The following is a 23,257-nucleotide window of genomic DNA, read 5'->3' as shown; positions in this document are numbered from 1 at the left end:
CTTGACCGTACTTTGGTTCGTTACGAGAGATACTCAAGAGATCAAATAACCAGTGTCAGTCAGGTTTATTAATAGGGTACAGGAAAAAGGTTCGATACAATATCAGTCTTGGGAGACAGGCCAGTCCTTGCCTACAGACAGCCCCGCAACCTGAAGCAAATACTCACCAACAACCACATACCACACAACAGAACCACTAACCCAGGAACTTATCCTTGCAACAAAGCCCGTTGCCAGTTGTGCCCACATATCTATTCAGGGGACACCATCACAGGGCCTAATAACATCAGCCACACTATCAGAGGCTCGTTCACCTGCACATCCACCAATGTGATATATGCCATCATGTGCCAGCAATGCCCCTCTGCCATGTACATTGGTCAAACTGGACAGTCTCTACGTAAAAGAATAAATGGACACAAATCAGATGTCAAGAATTATAACATTCATAAACCAGTCGGAGAACACTTCAATCTCTCTGGTCACGCAATCACAGACATGAAGGTTGCTATCTTAAAACAAAAAAACTTCAAATCCAGACTCCAGCGAGAAACTGCTGAATTGGAATTCATTTGCAAATTGGATACTATTAATTTAGGCTTAAATAGAGACTGGGAGTGGCTAAGTCATTATGCAAGGTAGCCTGTTTCCTCTTGTTTTTTCCTACCCCCCCCCCCCCCAGATGTTCTGGTTTAACTTGGATTTAAACTTGAAGAGTGGTCAGTTTGGATGAGCTATTACCAGCAGGAGAGTGAGTTTGTGTGTGTATGGGGGTGGGGGGGATGTGAGAAAACCTGGATTTGTGCAGGAAATAGCCCAAGTTGATTGTCATGCACATTGTGTAAAGAGTTGTCACTTTGGATGGGCTATCACCAGCAGGAGAGTGAATTTGTGTGGGGGGGTGGAGGGTGAGAAAACCTGGATTTGTGCTGGAAATGGCCCACCTGATGATCACTTTAGATAAGCTATTACCAGCAGGACAGTGGGGTGGGAGGAGGTATTGTTTCATATTCTCTGTGTATATATAAAGTCTACTGCAGTTTCCACGATATGCATCTGAGGCAGTGAGCTGTAGCTCACGAAAGCTTATGCTCTAATAAATTGGTTAGTCTCTAAGGTGCCACAAGTACTCTTTTTCTTTTTGCGAATACAGACTAACACGGCTGTTACTCTGAAACCAGTCTCTGAAGAGCAGTCCCATGCAGCAGTGTTACATTCACCTTAGGCTAAGGGGGTGCTCTCCAAAGCTATGCCCCTAAAGTCATCCTTTTGGACCCTGCATGTTTACCAGAGAAGGATACCATATATGTTATTTAGTCAGTCAGCTTTTTGCCTTGTTTGTTCTGGTACCATGGTGTGTCCAATGTCTTCCAGGTTATGATGGAGTCTTATCTTTTTTTGAGAGCATTCCAGGTACTAAGGGGGAGGAAGGCACTTAATGGACTTGTGTGGGCAGCTCTTTTCCTGTTTTTACAAAGAAATAATCATCGGTCCTGATACTCTAGAGTTTTCCTGGCTATTCAATCCAAGGCTTATGTCAGCTAATGCAAGCCATTATGGGATACTTAGCATAAGTGTTCAGGATTATAACAAAGGTGCAGGCCAATCTAGGCTATATGGTTGCTATAGTAATATTTAATATGTATATTTAAATGTTTAAAATGTATGTATTGCCGGTGGTTATAATCAGCATAATGAATATGTTTGGTAGCCAGTGTATGTTAGTCAACAGTCAGTAATACTGCAAATTGGTTAGTGGCATGTGCAAAGGGAGTTGGCAGCCTGAGTTCAATGCCCAGGGTATAGGTGCTCATGCACCAAATGGATTCCACTGCACATGTGCAGAGAAATAAGTGAAGGGAGCTGAAAGCCAGCTATGACTCACAAGGCCTGAGTGGCTCAAGGGGGAATATTGCCGGCATTGAACCTGAGCACTGCCCAGGCTCTGTGAGTTTAAGTCCAACTCTAAGCAGAAATCTGAAATAAAAAGGAGGCATGTTGCTACAGTCTGACCCTGGCAAGGGTTTTTTGTTTTGGGGAAGTATAATCTGAGTTCAGCAGAATATTCAGAAGTCACTGAAACTGTTTTTGAAAAGAAAATAAATACACATGCAAATGCTCACTGGTAAGGGATGGTGATTGGGGTGGAAGAGTAGGTGGGAATCAGGGGAGAGGGGTTTTGGGTTCAGCAAGGAGGGGGCAATTATGGCGATGGGAATAATTGAGGATATGTGGGTAGGAGAGGGTTTGGGGTCAGGTGAGGGGGAGCAATGGGGGCTACATGGAGCATGAGGGGAGGAGTGGGAGCCTGGGAAGGGAGACATGGGACTGTGTGATGTGGCACTTGCAGAGAACTGGGGCAGAGGATCCTGCCAGCCCCACATCCCCTCCCATATGTATGCCCGATCTGGGGCTACCTCTCTTGGCGGAGTCTGAGCCTCTCTCTGTCTGTATGTGTTTGCCAGGATCTGTGGGGCCCAGAGACCATGGGACGGGTTGATTTTGGGCAAGTCAGTTCCCCGCTCTGTGCCTCAGTTTACCATCTGTAAAATGGGGATAATGATGTAAAGTTCTTTGCATCTACTGGTGAAAAACACTGTATAAAAGCTAGGTCTGTTGATTATTACAAGCCATAGTAGCACATCAACTGCAAACATAGGTGAAAACTATCACTGCCTAAATGAACATTAACTCCTACCAACAAACGTTTCTCTTCCGATTAAAAAATTTAGGAGATTAAATGACAAATACTTCATTAACACAGAGTTATGGTTGCCCAGTTATAGCTTGTGCCCTTCCAAAACGTCAAGATTAGCAAAACTCAAACTTCTAAAAACCAGGGAATGCAGAGTTAAGTCCAAGCCTTAACTCGGCCCCCCTGGACTCGGCAAGAACCCCCAGGCAACCTTAAATCCTTGTTAACAAAGTTTTTTGCCATTAAATAAGAATGTAGATTTCTCTCTTGTTGAGAGAACCCTGGGGCTGTTTAGTTGAGGTTCTTAAATCTTTTTCCATAAACCTCCAGTTTGAAGCCACCATGAAGCTGTTATCATGGTATCTTTCTTTTCACTGAGAGGCACAGCTCCCAACAGGCATCCTTCAGTGACACTGTCTGAATTGGATAGAACTTATCATACTCTTCTCTCTAAATTATATTGGGTGGTTGCACCAGCTTGTGTGAGCACAAATGTTAAGTTTACTCCAGTGTGGTTTTCCTGTATTATAAAACTCCTAGTCCTGTTACAGTGTTATTCAGGGTGGAGGGGGTGTAATAAAATATATTTTTTTAAATTCTCATTATATAGCATAGGAATTACAAATGTATATGGCTAAATAGTGAAAGAGATAAATAGGAAAGGAAACCTAATAAAGAGGATAATCTAATGTTGTGTTTCTTATACAGCCAGGGTTCTGAGCTAGCTTCTCAGGGAAGAGAACTTGCTAATCATTTCAAGACTGAAGGAACTCCAGTTATGATTGGTAAGCCTTTCACTCTTGAAAAATGCCAATGAATGTTTGTTGGTCACTTCTGTCAAGGTTTATTTTCATATACACTACTTAGTGAGTGTATACAGAGGAAATTCTAGGTATCCAGAACAACCCGAACATAAAAATGGCCATACTGGTCCATTGGTCCATCTAGACCAGTATCCTGTCTTCCAACAGTGATAAGTGCCAGATGCTTCAAAGGGTATGACTAGAACAGGGCAGTTATTGCGTGATTCATCTCCTGTCGTCCAGTCCCAGCATCTAGCAGTCAGAGGCTAGGGACACCGAGTGCATGGGACAGCATCCCTAGCCACTGACGGACCTATCCTCCATGAACTTATCTGATTCTTTTTTTAACCCAGTTATACTTTTGGCCTTCACAACATCCCCTGGCAATAAGTTCCAAAGGTTGACTGCATTGTATAAAGAAGTACTTCCTTTTGTTTGTTTTAAACCTGCTGTTCATTAATTTCATCAGGTGACCCCTGGTTCTTGTGTTATATGAAGGGGTAAATAACACTTCCATATGTACAGTAGACCCTCAGAGTTATGAACACCTTGGGAATGGAGGTTGTTCATCACTCTGAAATGTTCATAACTGAACAAAATGTTATGGTTGTTCTTTCAAAAGTTTACAACTGAACATTGACTTAATACAGCTTTGAAATTTTACTATGCAGAAGAAGAATGTTCTTTTACCTATCTTAATTTAAATGAAACAAGCACAAAGACAGTTTCCTTACTTTGTCAATTTTTTTTAAACTTTCCCTTTATTTTTTTAGTAGTTTACGTATAACACAGTATTGAACTGTATTTGCTTTATTTATTTATTTTTGTCTCTGCTACTGCCTGATTGCATGCTTCTGGTTCCAAATGAGATGTGTGACTGACCGATCAGTTTGTAACTGGTGTTCATCACAATGAGGTTCTACTGTACTTTCTCCGCACTATTTATGATTTTATAGACCTCTATCATATCCCCTCTTTGTCATCTCTTTTCCAAGCTGAAAAGTCCCAGTCTTTTTAATTTCTCCTTATACGGAAGCTGTTCCATACCCCTAATCATTTTTGTTGCCTTTCTCTGTACCTTTTCCATTTCTAATGTATGTTTACTAAGATGGGGAGACCAGTATTCAAGGTGTGGTTGTACCCTCGATTTATATAGTGGCATTTGTGACAGGGTCGCGCCGGATGGCTACAGGAGAGTAATAGAAGGCAGATATATTAGCCCCAGGTTAAGTAGGTCCCTTTTCCCTGGGTAAGGTAGCAGGGAAGGTTCCAGAACAATCAGGAACCTTCTGGAGACTACTGTGACAGGCTGACTAGAACACCTGCAGCCAATCAAGAAGCTGCTAGAATCAATTAAGGCAGGCTAATCAGGGCACCTGGGTTTAAAAAGGAGCTTACTTCTGTTTGTGGTGCGTGTGTAAGGAACTGGGAGCAAGAGGCACTGGGAGGTGAGAGTGCGAATGCATACTGTTGGAGGACTGAGGAGTACAAGCATTATCAGACACCAGGAGGAAGGTCCTATGGTGAGGATAAAGAAGGTTTTGGGAGGAGGCCATGGGGAAGTAGCCCAGGGAGTTGTAGCTGTCGCACAGCTGTTCCAGGAGGCACTCTAGACAGCTGCATTCCACAGGGCCCTGGGCTGGAACCTGGAGTAGAGGGCGGCCCTGGGTTCCCCCCAAACCTTCCAACTCCTGGTCAGACACAGTAGGAGTTGACCCGGACTGTGGGTTCACAAAAACAGTTAAACTGAGGGTTGCCGTGAAGCTCCAAGGTGAGCAAATCTGTCAGTAAGCGCAAGACCCACCAAGGTAGAGGAGGAACTTTCTTACTCATTATATTTATTGTCTTCTTCTCTATCCCTTTCCTATTGGTTCCTAACATTCTGTTAGCTTTTTTGACTGCCACTGCACATTGAGCAGATGTTTTCAGAGAAGTACTGTATCCACAATGACCCCAAGATCTCTTTTTAAGTGGTAACTGCTAATTTAGACCCCATCATTCTGTATGTATAGTTGGGATTATGTTTTCCAATATGCATTAGTTTGAATTTATCAGCATTGAATTTCATCTATGATTTTGTTGCCCTGTCACCCAGTTTTGTGAGATCCTTTTGTAACTCTTCGCAGCCAGCTGTGGACTTAACTGTCTTGATTTATTTTGTATCATCTGCAGACTTTGCCACCTCAGTGTTTACCCCTTTTTCCAGATAATTTATGAATATGTTGAAAAGCACTGCTTCCTGTACAGATCCCTGGAGGACCCCACTATTTACCTCTCTCTGTTCTGAAAACTGACCAATTATTCCTACCCTTTTTGTTTCCTGTCTTTTAACCAGTCACTGATCCATAAGAGGACCTTCCCTCTTATTCCATGACTGCTTACTTTGCTTAAGAGCCTTTGGTGAGGGACTTTGTCAAAGGCTTTTTGAAAGTCCAAGAACAGTATATTCACTGGATCACCCTTGTCCACATGCTTGCTGACATCCTCAAAGAATTCTAATAGATTGGTGAGGCATGATTTTCCTTTACAAAAGCCCTGTTGACTCTTATCCAACAAATCATGTTTATCTGTGTGTCTGAGAATTCTTTTCTTTACTATAGTTTCAACCAGTTTGCCTGGTATTGAAGTTAGGCTTACAGGCCTGTGGTTGCCAGGATTGCCTCTGGAGCCTTTTTTAAAAATTGGCAACACATTAGCTTTTCTCCAGTCATCTGGTAAATAAGCTGATTTATGTGATAGGTTACGTGCCACAGTTAGTAGTTCTGCTATTTCATATTTGAGTTTTTTCAGAACTCTTGGGTGAGTACCAGCTTGTTCTGGTGACTTATTACCATTTAATTTATCAATTTGTTCTGAAACCTCTATCAACACCTCAATCTGGCACTGTTCCTCAATTTGTCACCTAAAAAGAATGGCTCAGGTGTGGGAATCTCCCTCACAGTCTCTGCAGCGAGGGAGATTGCAAGATTAACAAAGTTCAGATACACACCTTAGTATTGTCTTTTATCTGCTCTAAGGTGAAGGACCATAAAAAGCTGATTTGGCTGGTATCTTTTCATGGTGATCTAGGTCCCCAAACTTAGTATAGCGCAGGCTGGCTGAGGTGGGTCTGAATGATGTTCTCTAAATTCAAAAGACTAACAAATAGGTTTTGAAGTTTGCATTCCAGGGTTGGTGAGCCAGCTACTCTGATTTTACAAAATAGTCTGCTCCCCGCACTAGCAACACTATTAGAGAATTATTTTGTATTACTCAGCAGTAACTCCCTTGAGCGTTCAAGAGCAGCATTTTTATTGGCTTTAATTCCTTAGCAAAAATTTCTTTCCTAAAACTAGATGAAATATTTTAATAATTTAAAATGTTGGTAACACAGGTAAGGAAATTTGGATTTTAAGAACATTTGAATTTTTACTGATACTGTCCTGAAGGGGAATGGTGCTTTGAAAAAGTAGAGAAAAACATTTTTTAAAAATCAGCCTTAATATAAATATCTTATTTTCATTTTAATCATATTCCCCGTCTTAACATATTTATGGACAAGGATTTATAATGTCATCCAGATCTGTCTGAACTCTGGGTAATATTGACCACCCTATCATAAGGTAAAGATAGAAAAAATTATAACAAAATTTATTTCTTCAACTCCCTAGAAGAGGGTCATTTCTGGCTGACAGATAAAGTTGCCTGTTTCTTAGCAGGCAGAAACTTCTTTATATGCTTTTTAACTATTCTTTTTGCTTTGATTTTTGGCATTTACCTTCTTCTCACCCTTTCTGACCTGATAGAATATGGCAGTGCTTTGTCATTAAGAAGTTCTTTTGGTATTTTAATCTTTCTTTCCCTGCTCCATCTAGAACTGTCCATAAGTGCTACCCACTAATCAGCAGCAAGTAGAAATTGCTCTGTAAATTTACAATCTTCAGTCTTGGGTCTCTGTGTTTTTCTTCAGAAGCTTCAGTGTAAGAGCTTTTCACAAGGACCCCAGCCTCAGGAATCTCAGATTGGTTCAATGCATGTGACCCATTGTAATCTGCATCTCCCAGCCCATATCAATTCATTTGTCTTGTGAAAACTAATATCCCATCTGCCTACATTTTCCTTTGATTCTCGTGTGGCTTTACCAGTCCTGACGTAAGCCCTTCTGAGGGAACCTAATTTCTGCTTGTAAAACCCCCGCCACCATTATGAATTCTTCTCTGGGGGGTTAGTTTTACTGTGCTGAATTCCAGAAATCCCAAGGAATTTCTATCTGGATGTGCACTGTGCTTGGTATTGTTAGTGGAAGCACCAAAGGCCCCGCATGCCTTAATTGCAGGCTTTCAGGGACCCTAAATAAAACAATTTTTGAAAGTTTGATCATTTCCCCTCCCCCATACTGATATCCCCACCCTTTCTTGTGGGTTTTCTCCCCTTTTATACTCCCTTTTGTGGAGTTTCTGTGGCCCCACAACACTGAACCATCAGAGCTGTATTCTATGGAAGTGGACTATCAGGTTCCTCTCAAGGTAACCAGCTGCTGAAGAGATGATTACATGTAGAGCTGAGGCCAACTCAGCAAGAGGTCCCCTCCCATTGTTGCAGGTTGGAGTAAGAAAAGCCAGAAACCATTCTTCCTGCACCTAATCTTCATTGAGCTAGTGAGTGGGAAACAGCAGACATCCTGGCTCAGAAATTCAGCTCCTTCCCAAGTCCTCAGAGAACCTATGGAAACAGTGATGGTTAGATGGGTTCTGAAACTTATTACCTCCTCTAAACTACATCTGTCTAGTGATTTTCATCCTGTATGGAGATACTAAGAAAAAAAGCTCATGACTTCCAAAGCTTCTGTGGCAAGATTGTTGAGAGAATTAATTAAGGAAAGCTACCAAGCTAAAAGTGGTGCCTCTCCACCAGGTGTCTTGGACCATTCTGGCAGTGTGCTGGATCATGTACCTTTGACCAGATAGGGAGGTACCTTCCCATTGAGATTATGCAAGGCCACCTAAACATCCTTTCTTGCTATTATAGGGAGATCTTGAGGCATTTACAGATGCCATCTTTGGAGGAGGTATGCTGCAATCAGGAAGATTTTTCAAGGGTTACCATGGCAAGTGGTTCTCAGTACTCACTCTAATGTATTTGATTTTGAAATTCTTAATGTCCAGAATGACCTGGGGCATGTAATAGAAAGGAAATACTTACATATTATTTGGTTTCTTCTAGTCCCTCCTTAACTCAGTCTAGTCACCCAGCTTGTAGCCTAATTGTGTTGGAGGGGTGAGAAACAGACAACTGGTATTTATCTTTATGGACTTTTACATCTAATCCTCATAGTTTTAACATTTTAGACTTGTGTGTCAACCTTAGTATCTAGTAACAAAACACTGTTGTGCTCCGGTTATACATACCATATCCCTTCTTTTTCTCCTCTTTTGATTTATTGCTCACAAATTAACAATTTATATTTTTTTTTATTTAGTCTTTTTATTTTTGGGAAGTTTCTTAGACTGGGGTCCTCTTCTAGAACTGACCATTTCTATATAGACTGGACATAACTGGTGTATTCAAAATGTTCATGTCTTCAGCTGGTGGGGTGGGATCATAATACTGCTGAATTGGGAGAGAGACTGAGATCAAATTGTTAAGTAAAATTATTTATTTGTCTTTATTTTGGCTATCATATTCCATGAAGGATCTCACACGATGCAGTTACCCTACTATTTTTCATAGCCTAGAGAATGAAACTTCACTCATAGATCTGTCGGCTAATAGAAAGTATTAACATATGTATGTGTGCAAAAATAAGTCTGTCCAACTGTACAAAGCCTTAGAAAGAGCATATATTTTCTCCAATCCAGGTGGAGGCGTTTTGGCTCACACAATACTAGGAGTGGCATGGAATGAGGTTACAGGACACACAAAATTTCTGATTCTAGACCCACATTACACTGGTGCAGAAGATCTGCATGTTATCTTGGAAAAGGTGAGATTTTTAACTTCATTTAATTTCTACTTATGACATTAATAAATGGTTATATGGCATGACCAGTGTTGGAGAGATAGCACTGTAATTATTTTTTACTTGCATAATTTTAATTTCTCTTAAAAGTAATCTTTTTTACAAACATGTAGATTTGGGAATAAACTTCTTTCAGCCCTTTAGGGCAGAGGGTCAGTTTATATATAATTCAGCCCTACTGAGTTTGCTCAGTCTCTGGACTGAAGAAGGACACTATCACTGAAAGGAAAATGCTGATTCCACCTGGTGGCCAGCCCAGAGGCCAGGTGAATGTACCAGTACAGCATATCCTTACATCTGGCCTGTAGAGCTTAATGACTCTGTAGAGGTGCAGTGTCTGGGAGAACATACTTTTTTTTTTTTTTTTACAGTAAGAAGGAATGCACTTTACTTGCCTCGGGACTGAATATCCTTGATGCCACCACCTTGTGTCTAGAACAGAGTCTCTTATATCTGGTTATATACATGTTAATATAAAAATTTGAGAGAGTTTCCCTGAAATTAGGTAAATATCTTTTATAGTGATATAGACAAAGGCTATCAGGGTCCCTTTAAAAGGAATACATGCAAATTTTGGGGATACATTTGGGCTGTGTCTAGTCTTTATAGTTTGGAAGATAAACCATGCAATTCCATCTTTGTGAATCTGCAGATAGATGGCTCCAGTTCCTCTGCCGTTGCTCATAGTAGTAAGCAGTAGCAGAGTGTAATTAATAAGGCTTGTCAGGTTCTGTTTATCCTATAGGCAGATATGAAATTGAGGACAATGAATTGTATCAGTTTCATTATGCCAGCTGCTCCAGAAAAGTCAGCAGCAGGAGGGATAGAAATTTGAACTATTCAGAGAGGAGGATATCTTATAATAAAAAATGGTGAGGCTCTAGGAATGGCAGAGTTGGAGAATAACAGATACCATGGCAGCAGCAGGCTCTGAGATTGGGAAGAAAGAACTCCTTCTTAACAGCCAGGCAGGAGGAAGGCAGCTTCAGATTTATCACACCTACTAAACTGGGGCTGATTTTGAATGGTGGGAAAGCACTTTGGTATGAATTCCATCCAGCATGCTCTCCATTCCCAGTAGCTGAGGTTGGATACTGTCCTTGAACTATTCTGGTAGCTCTCTTTACTTTTGCATCTGCCTCAAATTAGTATGGTAGGTTTCTGGTAATTTTTCAAGTCCTGAGACTGGTCTAATCATATCAATAGAACTCCACAGTTAATTGAAACTTCACACACACTTAATTTGTTAATTTCTAAATATAAATCCTGAAGAAATTTACAAATGCACTCAACTTTAAGCACCTGACCAGTCTCACTGATTTGAATAAAACTATTGCTGTAATAAATATAATACATGCATAAATGTTTGCAGAATTGGGGTCTAAGTTCGGATGCTGTAAAGTTCTAAGACCACGCCAAGTGTATGCACTATTTTGTAAAAAGTAGACTTCACACTGTATTTTTATAATTGAAAATAATTGATGTGATTAAAAATAGTATATGATATGACCTTACTACCTTCAAAACATAAGGCAGAAGATAATGTTGCTATTAGACTTCAATTTTAACAGCATGGTAGTTTCTAGCTGTTTTGAGTCAAAAAATGGAGCCTGTTCTATTAATTCAGTATATGCATAATGAAAACAACAAAAACTGTAATGTATGACAGCACTCATGGACCAAATCTGCTAAACACAACTGTTTTAGAAATGGCTTTATTTTGCTTTTTCCTGTACAGGGTTGGTGTGGATGGAAGGGCCCAGACTTTTGGAGCAAAGATGCTTACTACAACCTCTGCCTACCTCAGCGACCAAAAACTATTTAAATTCCAATTGCAAAAAATCATGTTAATCCAGAATTTAAGACTTGGTACAGATAGAGCTGGCTTATTTAAAATAAAAAGCTTTAGAAAAATTTTAATTATTTTCAATTTAAATGGTGTTTTTGTCAGTCAAAAGTAGCTGAAATAAAAATGCTAGTTGAATTCTTTACACTGCAATTTAAGTATAAAATGTCTTTTTAAATAAAAAACATCAAAAATGGAAGAAGAGTAAATCACATTCAACTGCATTCTTGTATAGACAAGTTTAATTAAAAGGAGTTTACCTTAATCTAATATTTTTAATGTTTTTTGCTTTCTGAAGGCTCCTGAAGTGCTTTACAAATTTAGGGGCTGGTCCTTTAACATTTACTCATGTAAGCAGCTCTTGCTCATAAAAGTAAAGACAGCTCTTGTTAGTAAGATGTGCAGAATCCTTAGGGCTCCATAGAGCCCCCTCTGTAGTGAAGTGTGGTAACCATTTGACAGCAGCCAGTAATATCACACAACAACTTGATAGGCAGGGAATGCCACTTAACGAAATGTTAATCTCCTACAGCACTTTGGAGCCAGAGAGAAGCACTGTATGTGCTAAGTATCAACTTTGTTTTGCTATTTACCTGAGAAGAGACTGCCCTATTATACATAATCTACAATTGAACACACACAGAGCTGTATGAATACAAGTATTCTAGAAAAATGTCTTCTTCAAGAAGCAAAAGTAACCAAAGTTTCCTCCTCAGAAGGAAACAGCAGAACATCAAATACTGGGTTGCTTAGTTCACAGACCAATAATGTTGTTTTTGCAGACTTCAGATTCTTTTCAGGGTTACAGGTTTTCCCACCTGCAGTCTAAGACGTAATATCTGTTCAAAACAAAAGAGCTTACTTTACAAAATAGAAGTATACATCTCAATTTATCAAAACACTTGGCTATAGTATAGCATGGCTGTTTAATGCATCCCTCTCGCTTTCTACCGAAAACATAGGTAGTTGTATTTTAATTTTAAAAAAATGTTTTGTACATTTAATTGAATTTGAAATTTCCATCCAAGTAGAGATTGACACAAATCACAAGGAAAAAATTAATCGGGTAAGTAGTTAAGGTTTATGCTTACTTAAATTAATGTGTATAAATATAGTATACTCTCCTGGTTAGCAAAAAGACTATATTTACTTGCAAATCAACATGTTTTAAGGGGTTACCAACCAATAAGAATAAACTTTTCTTGAGGAAAATAACTAAAAAGAATAAAAGCCATTATTTAAATCAAGCTTTCCTCCTTGTTGATTTAATAATGATTAAAATCAGTGATTTAAATAGCTTTGATTTAAATCAGTCCACCCTGACCCAATGCACAAAAGTAATTTGGCCCTTTATTAGAACATACATATGTCCTGACAGCATGTTCTTCTATGCAACATTAATATTCTGAATGAATAGCAGCCTTACCACATAAGTATATGTGGATGCATCTGAAGGGCCTTGCCTCACCACCACTACATATCTACTGACAAATTCAGGCAATGTACTTAAATACTAAAAAAGTGTGAGATTTTGGTTTAAAAATATTCTGATATGTATTAAACCAGTCCTAGCTAAGTGTCTAATTTGTAGTGTAAACTGTCATAAACTATATACCATCTTATCTCCTCCTCTTTCTGTTTGCGGGTCCCATAATTCCACATGCTCGTTTCTTTCCAGCTGAAGCCTCTCTTGGCAAACCACAATTGTCCTTAAGTGAGTAGCTAGGTTGTTCTCTTAGCTTCATATTTTGAGTATGTTTAACAGTTGTGAGGAACTTGGCACATTCCAGAAATCCAAAAGCCCATGCAAGATCTTCTGCTGTTTGTCCATCATTATTGCACAAACTGAAACACAAAAGTTAACACACAATTAATTTCAAATTGTCACTATGTAAGATGAAAAGGAGTACTTGTGGCACCTTAGAGACTAACAAATTTATTTGAGCATAAGCTTTTGTGAGCTACATACAGCTCACTTCATCGGATGCATTCAGTAGCTGTAGCTCACGAAAGCTTATGCTCTAATAAATTTGTTAGTCTCTAAGGTGCCACAAGTCCTCCTTTTCTTTTTGCGAATACAGACTAACACGGCTGCTACTCTGAAACCTGTCATTATGTAAGATAAGGCAGTCATCCTAATTCTTCAGTAAATGTTTTTATTTCAAGTGCACAAATATTTGAAACAGAGAAATAAGCTACCAAAAAAATCAAGAACAAAGAAATTGTCTCAAGTATAAGACGTAAGAACGGTATAACCAATAGATGAAATGGAAAGCTCCTCCAACCAGGGAGCTATGACCAGTGAGCTCCTCTTAGCTGTTGTGGTAAAGAGGTTTTTCTCTAAACCAAAACTAAAAGACAATGGTATAGTTGTACAGTATGTGGACTATCATGATAAATACTTGTAATGGCTGCACCATATTTTTACGCTTTTTAAAAAAATATGCACGTGCACGTGCACGCACACACTGCATTCCGACTACCACAATATAGTTTGAACAGGAAACAAAGTTCTGTATTAGCATACATTTCTTGTTAATGTATGTTAAGATTATAGTGGAATAAGTTAAATGAATAACTTCTTTGAGGGTTAATATTTGAATTAGTTAAATGTAGTTTTGACTTACTCTATTCTGGCATCACTGGCAACGAGTAGAGCAAGACACTCCAAGCTCCCAACTTTAGCTGCCTTATGAATAGGAGCTTCTCCATGGCAATCCTAAAAACATAAAACAGAATTTCACCCTTAGTATATCATAATCACTTAATAAAGTGGCAGGGAGAGATTAACCAGTTTGAGCACCATCAGAACTCTAGATGACATAATTTTGATGACAAGTCAGAAAGATGGGTCAGAAAAGTATATATCCAGTTAAATACAAATAATATGCTATTAAGTATTTTTAGAATATTCTTTATTCATGTAACAAGCTGTTAGAAGATTACATACAAAATCTGTTGCAAAACCTTTATCTCCTCGAACAGCTTTTATACAAAATGTGTACTCAAAGCTAGATGGAAATTTTTCAATATCAGAAAATGCCAATTAATCGAAACCAAAACTGTTCACAAAACAGGTTTGGATTTAACAAATCTCAAAGTTTAGAACCTAACAAAATGTTTTTGTTTGACACTTTCAAAATGAAAATTCCTGTTTTTCCAATTCAAAATTAGTTTTCTTGTAGAAATTTAAGCTAATTAAACTAAAAAAAGAAGCTGTAAAGGTCAAATCAAAATAAAATGTTTTGAAGTTATCAAAACACTGACCTGATTTTGGTCTGTGAAAATCTGAGATTGACTTTTCATCATGATCTGAGAGAGGAAAACAAATTTGAACACTTGAAAATATTTGAGGGACGTGAAAACAGTTTCTGACCCACCTCTGCTACATATCCACATTCATTCACTAATCAACGCAGGAGGCTCTTCCAGCAAAACACAGAGGTAGGAAGTAACAGGGCACCATTCATAGCGAAGTGCAGAGATACAAGCAAATCACCAAAATTTCTGCTATTGAGATAAGTGTGACTCCGTAACAGACCTTGATATAGATTGGAAGGAGATTATGTGAACGTTCCCAAGACCCTAACCGGAAAAAGGGGATACTGAAATGCTCTCCCATGTGCAGATCAGGAGACAAAGAAAGTTTCAGATTTGATAGGGGTCCTATATTTACAAAACAATCGGAACACACAATAACCAGAATGAATTTTAAAGTACATTTTACATGAGGAAGAGTCTATTTTGAAAGTGTTTACAACTGATTTTGATTGAGGACTGGGGAAGAGATGTTTCATACAAAGGACACTTGTTTTCATGTAATAAATTGTTTGTATAGATGAGATGCAACAAATAATCACAGGCAACTAGTCTGTATATCTCATCAAATCTGTGACAACTAAAGATTTACATAAACAATATACCTTTCATACAAATAACATGCCTCATTTAAATAAGGCAGTAAAAAGAAACAAAAAGGCATTACTTGTACCTGTTGGTTCAGATTAGCTCCTGTTTGCAGTTGCCATAGTAGGAAAAAAGCTTGTCCTCCACAAGCAGCCAAGTGAGCTGGGGACTGACCACAGGCATCTGCAGGTGCATTCACCCCAGCCCCCGCCTCAAGCAGGAGGCTCAAGCCGTCAGGCTACGGGAGGGGAGGAAACAAGTGTTTTAAAAATACATTTAGCTTCACGTTATTCTTAGACCTGAAAGATAAATTATACAGTAGCAGAAAAATCTGAAGGTATCCCCCCACCTTCCCCTTCACAGAGAACCAACAGTCATCTAATGTTTATGTCCCTTTATCATAGGCTTTTCCATTTGAAAGAACCAGGCTATTAGCTTTAAACTCTGGCAAAATCCTACTGACATCAGTGGGATTTGGGTTTAGCCAATAGTGGTAAAACTACATTTCAAACAACTCAACACCTGGACTTCTAACAACGCACAGAAACAACCGTGCAAACTCCTCAGCCTCACCTCTGAGCTGCAATCCAGCATCATCCACATTGTTTCTTTTCGGCAGAGGACTATTTACTCCCAATGTTCTGGGGCGGCGAATGGGAGAAGCCCAGCCCGCCTGTCCCCGATTCTGTCTAGTGCAAGTAGCACAAATCAGACACCGTGCAAGCTCCAAAACCCGAACCTCCAGCCTGAACTCCCCTCCCTCTCTGCTGGAAACCGGCTCCTGCACGTACACAAACAGGAGCACATGCAGTTCAACCCGCCCCCTTGTGCGGCGATTGGCTCCTCCTGGTGTTTTCTCCAGCCGTCCTGGGCGGGCTCCCCTTGCACGTGTTTCAGTGTACAGCACAACGGAAGGCTGGGCAGCCCAGGGCCTGAGGTAGGTGGGGCGGCCATGGAGCGTAGTGCAGCTAGGCACGTATCACACACATTCACACACGCAGACCGACACCCCTGTGCTTTTTGCTGCAGCCGCAGGAGAGGAAGGAAGAAAAACAATTCCTCTAGACTAATTATTGGTCTCTCTATGAAGCTATAGATAGCTAGACATATGCTTCTTCGTGCACGTATGCGGGAGCGTGAAACAAAGCCTCCCCGTGAGAAGATACTTTCAAAACTCCTGCCGTCACACTCATCCAGAAGTGAATGGTTTTAAGCAAGACCCACACTTCTCTTATTTATTACCCAATTAATGTATTTTGAAAATGTGCGTGCGAGTTTAGAGCTTGCAAATGGAATAGGTGCATAACTAGCTACAGCTGTGCAAGCTGGCCCATGCTGACCTACCAATGCTCTCAACTCTGATGTGGAGAGACCACCTCTCCAGGCCTGAATTAGGGGAAAACTGATACCATCCATCATTTTCAACCAACAGAAACCAGGCTATTAACAAGATCATCTATTTTCCCATTCAAGGAAGAAGAGGGTAGTTGTCTGAGGGCCCAGTCTGTCACTGGACTCTGTTGATATTGCCAACAATTATGGCAAAGTTATTACCAACTTGATGAGCTGGGTTTGTACTGGTGACCTATGGAAAGGACTGTGCTCCAATCCTTAATGGCAAACTCATTTCTATTAAAAATAAATCTAGCAAAAATATAGCTTTTATTTTCAGATCCTCAGTTGCTAAACCATTGAGGTTCCTATGTTGTCACAAGCCAAATAGACAAAATCAAATTATATATAGACCTGTTTCCACTGAAATAGAACAGAGATAGCTACAACCATATTCAGAAGTAGTTGTTATCAAGCACAATTGCTTGACAACCATTTTCAAACATGGAGGTAGTTAGCATTCTCTGAGCAATTCCAGGGTCTGCTATGGACAGGGTTTTGTTGTTTTAAACCAATCATACTTCAAGAAACCATGCTACAGACTTCTCCAGTCATAGGCCTATTTTAGCACAGTTTTGTAACACAGCCATGTCAAAATGTTTAGTATGGACAAAATACTCATTAGGTTCATGCTTCAAAGTAACTTCCTGTCTTGTCTACACTATAAAATCAACTGAGGCAGGAGACTGAATTACATGGCAGTTTCCCTTCAGGGGACTGGACTAGATGACCTCTTTGAAGGTCCTTTCCAGTCCAATGATTCTATGGTATTTAAAATACAGTCTTACAGTACAGACTGAACTGAACTCTGTTTTAACCATGTCTCCAATTTGTAATATATCCTGGAACTTTTCCCGCCTTAAAACTTTAAAATGAATTCTGTTTCCTTTGCAAGCTTTTTTTGACTCCATGACACATGCATTCTTGTTTGTTATGGAAGTTACTCCTGACTACTAGCATCATTTTTAAAAAATAAAGATCATTGTATCATTTGTTTTGGAAAAACAAAACTGAATGGACTTGGAAAACAGATTTAGAAAGAAAAGTGAAATCTGATCCCTGCAAACCTTAACAGTATTCCTTTAACAGAAGTTTAGTTTTACAAGACCAATGCATTTATTTTTAATAAATAATCTCTCTCATTTTCCCTTTCCTATGTAGAAAATTAACTCACATATTGAAATAAACAGAAGCTATGCAAAATAGGTGGAATATATATGTATAACAAGCTGCAGCGCTCCAGATACACATGTAATATACCGAGTGTAACATTGCACTCCATATGTTTTATGGAAATATGCTTATGAGTGTAAATATAATGTGACTGGAATATGCTTTATGCAAAAATTCTCTTGTAAGGTATCATTATAAATCTTATAATCTACTGAGTGTGTTCATCCTATTTGCATGAATGTGTCATTCTTGTATCTGAAGCTAGAAATATGAAGTATTACTCTGAAGTCCTACTGTAAGGATGCAAACAAAGTGTGGGCCATTAATGGTGGCTTGGAATCTTGATGGCTCCCATTAACTAGGACAATTGGTTGTAAATGGCTCTGTTTACTTGTAAGCCTTCCAGTATATGTGGGTGCCAGCCACCCGGTAATGAAGTCTCACAGGACATGTGACATACTGGAATCCATCTTAAACCTGGTGCTTTTCCATTTAGAAGCAAGGGTGGGAACCCAGAGAGAGACAAAGGTTTCCTGCCTTGTGCCAATGATATTTGTTCTGTCTGTTATTACTTGGAACCACGTAAATCCTACTTTTTATACTTAATAAAATCACTTGTTTATTAATTAACCCAGAGTAAGTGATTAATACCTGAGGGAGCAAACAGGTGAGCATCTCTCTCTCTATCAGTGTTATAGAGGGCGGATAATTTATTAGTTTACCCTGTATAAGCTTTATACAGAGTAAAATGGATTTATTTGGGAGTTGGATCCCATTGGGAACTGGGTGTCTGGGTGCTGGAGATAGGTGACTTGCTGAGCAGTTTGTAGTTAAAGTCTGCAGCTTTGGGGGTGTGGACCAGACCTGGGTCTGTGTTGCAGCAGACTAGCGTGTCTAGCTCAACAAGGCAGGGTTCTGGAGTCCCAAGCTGGCAGTGGAAAACAGGTTCAGAGTTAATTCTAGTACATCAGGTGACAGCCTCAATGGGGTCTCTGTGACCAGACCCATCACATTAGTTAGTGCATTTACTTCAGTGTGTGACCATTTTTGCTTCTCTCATTTCAGACTGAAATAAACACATCTGTGCAACTACTGGATTCAGTCTTTATTCCCACACACAAAACCAAGCAAATTCAGTCCAAAAGACACTTATGATTTCAAATGCACAGGTACCAGAAAATTCAAAATTATGGTTTCCACAGCAATCATAACAACTACACTGCAGATGTTTAATTTACTTCTGGATATAAGGCTAAATAGGGCCTGGATCACCCCACATTTTAAGGCCCCCAATACATCTGCATTGCCCTACAGGTTCTGGCTTCAAGCCAAACCTCACCCAAAATGTCTCACCCTCCCAGACTGGACACCTGCACAACAGATTCTCCCACTAGTCCTGCCAGCCACTCAGGATTGATTTATCGTCCTCTTACCTACAAATTGAAAAGGAGTACTTGTGGCACCTTAGAGACTAACCAATTTATTTGAGCATAAGCTTTTGTGAAACCAGTTATGAGAAGGCTCTTCCCCCCCGCCAGACCCAGGCCCCACCCCTGCTCCACCCCTTCCCCCAAGTCCCTACCCCGTCTCTTCCCACCCCCGCTCCGCTACTTCCCCACCTCTTTCCGTCCCTGAGCATGCCTCGTTCCCGCTCCTACCCCTGCCTCCCAGAGCAGACCTGCATGTCACGAAACAGCTGCTCATGGTGGGCAGGAGGCACAGGGAGGGAGAAGGAGGAGTGATTAGCGGGGCTGCCAACAGGGGAGAGGCGCTGGGGGGAGAGTGGGGAGCTTGGCTGCCGGTGGGTGCTAAGCATCTGCTAATTTTTCTCAGTGGGTGCTCATGCCCATAACCATTTAAATTTATAAGAATTTTTGCATTTCTGCAGCTAGCTTCTGCCTGTCACTCCCATTCTGTAGGACTCAACATCATATTAGCAAAATGTGGTAAAGGTGCTGTCATGCTGGCAAACCAGGTGCCAGCTCTTGCCAAGTCTGTAGGTGTCAGGTGAATGCTCCCACTGACAAATTCATAGCGGGAAAGCAGACCAGGTCACCTAAATGTTAATATTGTTCAAAATGGGCATTAGACTTGCAAGGATGTGTTTAGTGTTCAGACAGTATAAAATGACTGTAAGTTGCTGCATGCATTAATCTTATATGTAATGTCTGTATTCCATGCCACAAGGTAAAATATAAGTTTGTTTGTTAATTGTTAAAATGCCTGCTCAGAACTTGTGAACTCAGATGAGAAGAGTGGCTCCTGCTCTACCCATCCAGGAGGGCTATCAAAATTAAGTGGGCCATTGTAGGATAAAAGCTTTGTTAATTGCCCATTACCCATGGAGTAAGAAGGCCTCATCCCATTGGTTTGAATGCTGGAAGAAGCAAATAAAAATAGTGAAGGAGAAGATTTTTCATTTCTTTGCTGTTTGAACTCTGACAAGGGCTGACACTAAAAACAAAAGCAGAGATCCGCAGGGTCAACCTGGGATTAGCCTTAGAAGACATTCAGTGTTGACAGGTTTCAGAGTAACAGCCGTGTTAGTCTGTATTCGCAAAAAGAAAAGGAGTACTTGTGGCACCTTAGAGACTAACCAATTTATTTGAGCATGAGCTTTCGTGAGCTACAGCTCACTTCATCGGATGCATACCGTGGAAACTGCAGCAGACTTTATATATATACAGAGAGTATGAAACAATACCTCCTCCCACCCCACTGTCCTGCTGGTAATAGCTTATCTAAAGTGATCATCAGGTGGGCCATTTCCAGCACAAATCCAGGTTTTCTCACCCTCCACCCCCCCACACAAATTCACTCTCCTGCTGGATGACTTTGGATGGGCTATCACCAGCAGGAGAGTGAATTTGTGTGGGGGGGTGGAGGGTGAAAAAACCTGGATTTGTGCTGGAAATGGCCCACCTGATGATCACTGTAGATAAGCTATTACCAGCAGGACAGTGGGATGGGAGGAGGTATTGTTTCATATTCTCTGTATATATATAAAGTCTGCTGCAGTTTCCACGGTATGCATCCGATGAAGTGAGCTGTAGCTCACGAAAGCTCATGCTCAAATAAATTGGTTAGTCTCTAAGGTGCCACAAGTACTCCTTTTCATTCAGTGTTGACACTATATCACTATATCTCTGTCACCTTTTGGAACCATAGACTGAACTCATTTGTGCATTTATGTACAGTTTAAAGCAGGCAACATATCTCTCCCATTTCTTTTTTCGAGTTAATAAATCCTTATTTAGTTTACTATAGGATTGGCTACCAGCCTTGTCTTTGTTGTGAGATCTAAGGTACAAATTGATCTGGGATAAGTGACTAGCTTCTGGGGTATGAGAGCAACCTAAATATTTTGTGATTTTTGGTATAAGTGACTCAATGGTAAAGACTGCTACAGTGATCCAGGAGTTCACTTTTGTTACTGGTGAAATCTAATTATAGAATATACACCCAGTTTGGGGTGCTTTTGACAGTCTGCCCTGAAGTTGGGATTCACGGTCATGAACCACTCCAGACAGTGTTACAAGTGCTTTTAAAATAATCACAGTTTCAAAACTCCCATTTTGTTCCCCCCCCTTTTTTTTTTCAAGTGAGGTTTGAAAGCTCCTCATTCCATTTTTGGCAGTGCAATCTGTTTCCATAGCAATGGAGAAAGCAGCTATCAATAGAAATATAAGAGGAATGCTTTCAGATATATGTGGAGGGCTATAAACTTTGTTTTTCAGAAGCTCCAACAGATTTTAGGCTCCAACAGACTCGTAAAAATTCATCTCCATTAATTTTGGTAGAGTTACTCCAAGGAAGAATATGGTCCAATACGTCTAACCATACTTGAAAATTTAAGATTTTGTCAGAGAAGTTTTTTAAAATATCACATTAAAGACATTTTTTAAAAATTATTTCATTTGACAAATGGAATGTAAAGAACATTCTGCAAAAGCAACGAACCACTTCAAGAAAGGCAGGTATACTGGATTCCTACACTTCTTGTGTAGCTGAAGGTATGTGGGGGTATAAGATAAAACTGCACAACATATCTTATACTATTTCTTATGCTTAGTTTCATTTCTTTATACATATGCAAAATATGTTAATACAGTATTATAGTTGAAATTTTCAATGAATAAGAATTTTTAAAAAGTAAATTTCCACAGCAGCTGTAACTTGGGCTTGTAATTGTGAGGCATTTTGTATTATTGTATATAGTGCTAGACTTTATGTCGGAGTGGATTAAGATAGAACCTTGATATCCATGGTTTACGATCAAAGAAATATCAGTAACAGGGAGGAGTACAGCTGATCGATGGAAACCTGGTGCCTACTGGGGTGTGCTGGGCTTGGCAGAAAGATCAAGAATTTGTAGGTAAGGTTTCAGAGTAACAGCCGTGTTAGTCTGTATTCGCAAAAAGAAAAGGAGTACTTGTGGCACCTTAGAGACTAACCAATTTTATCTGAGCATAAGCTTTCGTGAGCTACAGCTCACTTCATCGGATGCATACTGTGGAAAGTGTAGAAGATCTTATTATATACACACAAAGCATGAAAAAATACCTCCTCCCACCCCACTCTCCTGCTGGTAATAGCTTATCTAAAGTGATCACTCTCCTTACAATGTGTATGATAATCAAGTTGGGCCATTTCCAGCACAAATCCAGGTTTTCTCACCTCCCCCCCCCCCCCCCCCCCACAAACTCACTGTCCTGCTGGTAATATAAAGTGACCACTCTCCTTACAATGTGTATGATAATCAAGGTGGGCCTTCTCACCCCCCCCCCCCACACACACACAAACTCACTCTCCTGCTGGTAATAGCTTATCCATAACTGTTGCATTGGTCCTTGGAGCAGAAAACCCTCCCATTACTATAGTAATAAACTTTGAGTCAGAAACTTACCAGGCTCAGGGACAGCTTCTGTCTCCTCTGGATTTGCTGCAAACTTGGCAGTGGGGTTTTCCTTAGGGGTGGGCGGCATCAAACAGTCCCTCTGAGTATGGACTCAGAATTTGGTGTTGATCCTGTCCCACAGCCTGCTCTGGACTGGTTTAATAACCAGTCACTTCATGCTCCTCACTTGGAGCCTGCAGAGAGGTCGCATCAGTTCCCATGCTGGATTCAAGGGACAGAAGGCACCATCCTGGCTGACCACTGTTAGCTCTATGCTGGACATAGTGCTCAGCACCTGGTCAAACACCTCACAAAACAGGCATGAAGTTGCTGAATTGCCTGAGGTGTGGTTCTAGTTTCTATTCTTCTTGTACTTACTCTTGAGCCGCTTAATCTGGTCCCTGCACTGGTCGTCAGTCTGGAAAATTTTGAAGGCTACCAGCTTTTTAGCAATCTGACCAGGTCATTCCTGGTATTTTTGCTATTGTCCACAGTTTTACTGGCCTTGCAACAGAAAGTCACCAAAATCTGGCTATGCTCCCCTGAC

The 23,257-nt window shown here is 40.2% G+C and overlaps 2 protein-coding genes across 7 annotated transcripts in view; one reads left to right on the top strand and one right to left on the bottom strand.

Moving 5' to 3' along the window:
• UFSP2 (UFM1 specific peptidase 2) overlaps positions 1 to 12,465 on the top strand; it is a 29,702-nt gene extending 17,237 nt beyond the window's left edge. For 5 of the 6 annotated variants that reach the window (XM_073341846.2, XM_073341849.1, XM_073341845.1 and 2 more), the window contains exons 10-12: positions 3,404 to 3,480; positions 9,336 to 9,460; positions 11,235 to 12,465. In XM_073341846.2, coding sequence (XP_073197947.1) covers positions 3,404 to 3,480; positions 9,336 to 9,460; positions 11,235 to 11,321 — 289 coding nt within the window. In that variant the 3' untranslated portion in view covers positions 11,322 to 12,465. The other variant, XM_073341848.2, reaches the window with a different exon arrangement.
• Positions 11,209 to 16,012, bottom strand: ANKRD37 (ankyrin repeat domain 37). Its single transcript, XM_073341858.1, has 5 exons — positions 15,822 to 16,012; positions 15,334 to 15,486; positions 13,970 to 14,061; positions 12,958 to 13,187; positions 11,209 to 12,181 (listed from the first exon to the last, which is right to left on the bottom strand). Exons 1-4 carry the CDS (start codon positions 15,849 to 15,851, stop codon positions 12,962 to 12,964), a joined length of 501 nt encoding a protein of 166 aa, XP_073197959.1. The 5' UTR covers positions 15,852 to 16,012; the 3' UTR covers positions 11,209 to 12,181; positions 12,958 to 12,961.
• Between the last annotated feature and the right edge of the window lie 7,245 nt (positions 16,013 to 23,257).

Source organism: Lepidochelys kempii, chromosome 4, assembly GCF_965140285.1.
Source record: "Lepidochelys kempii isolate rLepKem1 chromosome 4, rLepKem1.hap1, whole genome shotgun sequence".
Classification (NCBI taxonomy): domain Eukaryota; kingdom Metazoa; phylum Chordata; order Testudines; family Cheloniidae; genus Lepidochelys; species Lepidochelys kempii.
Note: the sequence above shows the minus strand (reverse complement) of the source record. Positions and strands in the feature narration are given on the sequence as shown.

Excerpts from the sequence above, each read along its gene's own strand:
- ANKRD37 (XM_073341858.1), bottom strand. The coding sequence starts at position 15,851 with ATGTGGATGATGCTGGATTGCAGCTCAGAG. Across the intron at positions 15,487-15,821 it reads TGCTGGATTGCAGCTCAGAG|CCTGACGGCTTGAGCCTCCT; the intron begins GTGAGGCTGAGG and ends CCCCTCCCGTAG. Across the intron at positions 14,062-15,333 it reads GAGCTAATCTGAACCAACAG|GATTGCCATGGAGAAGCTCC; the intron begins GTACAAGTAATG and ends TTATGTTTTTAG.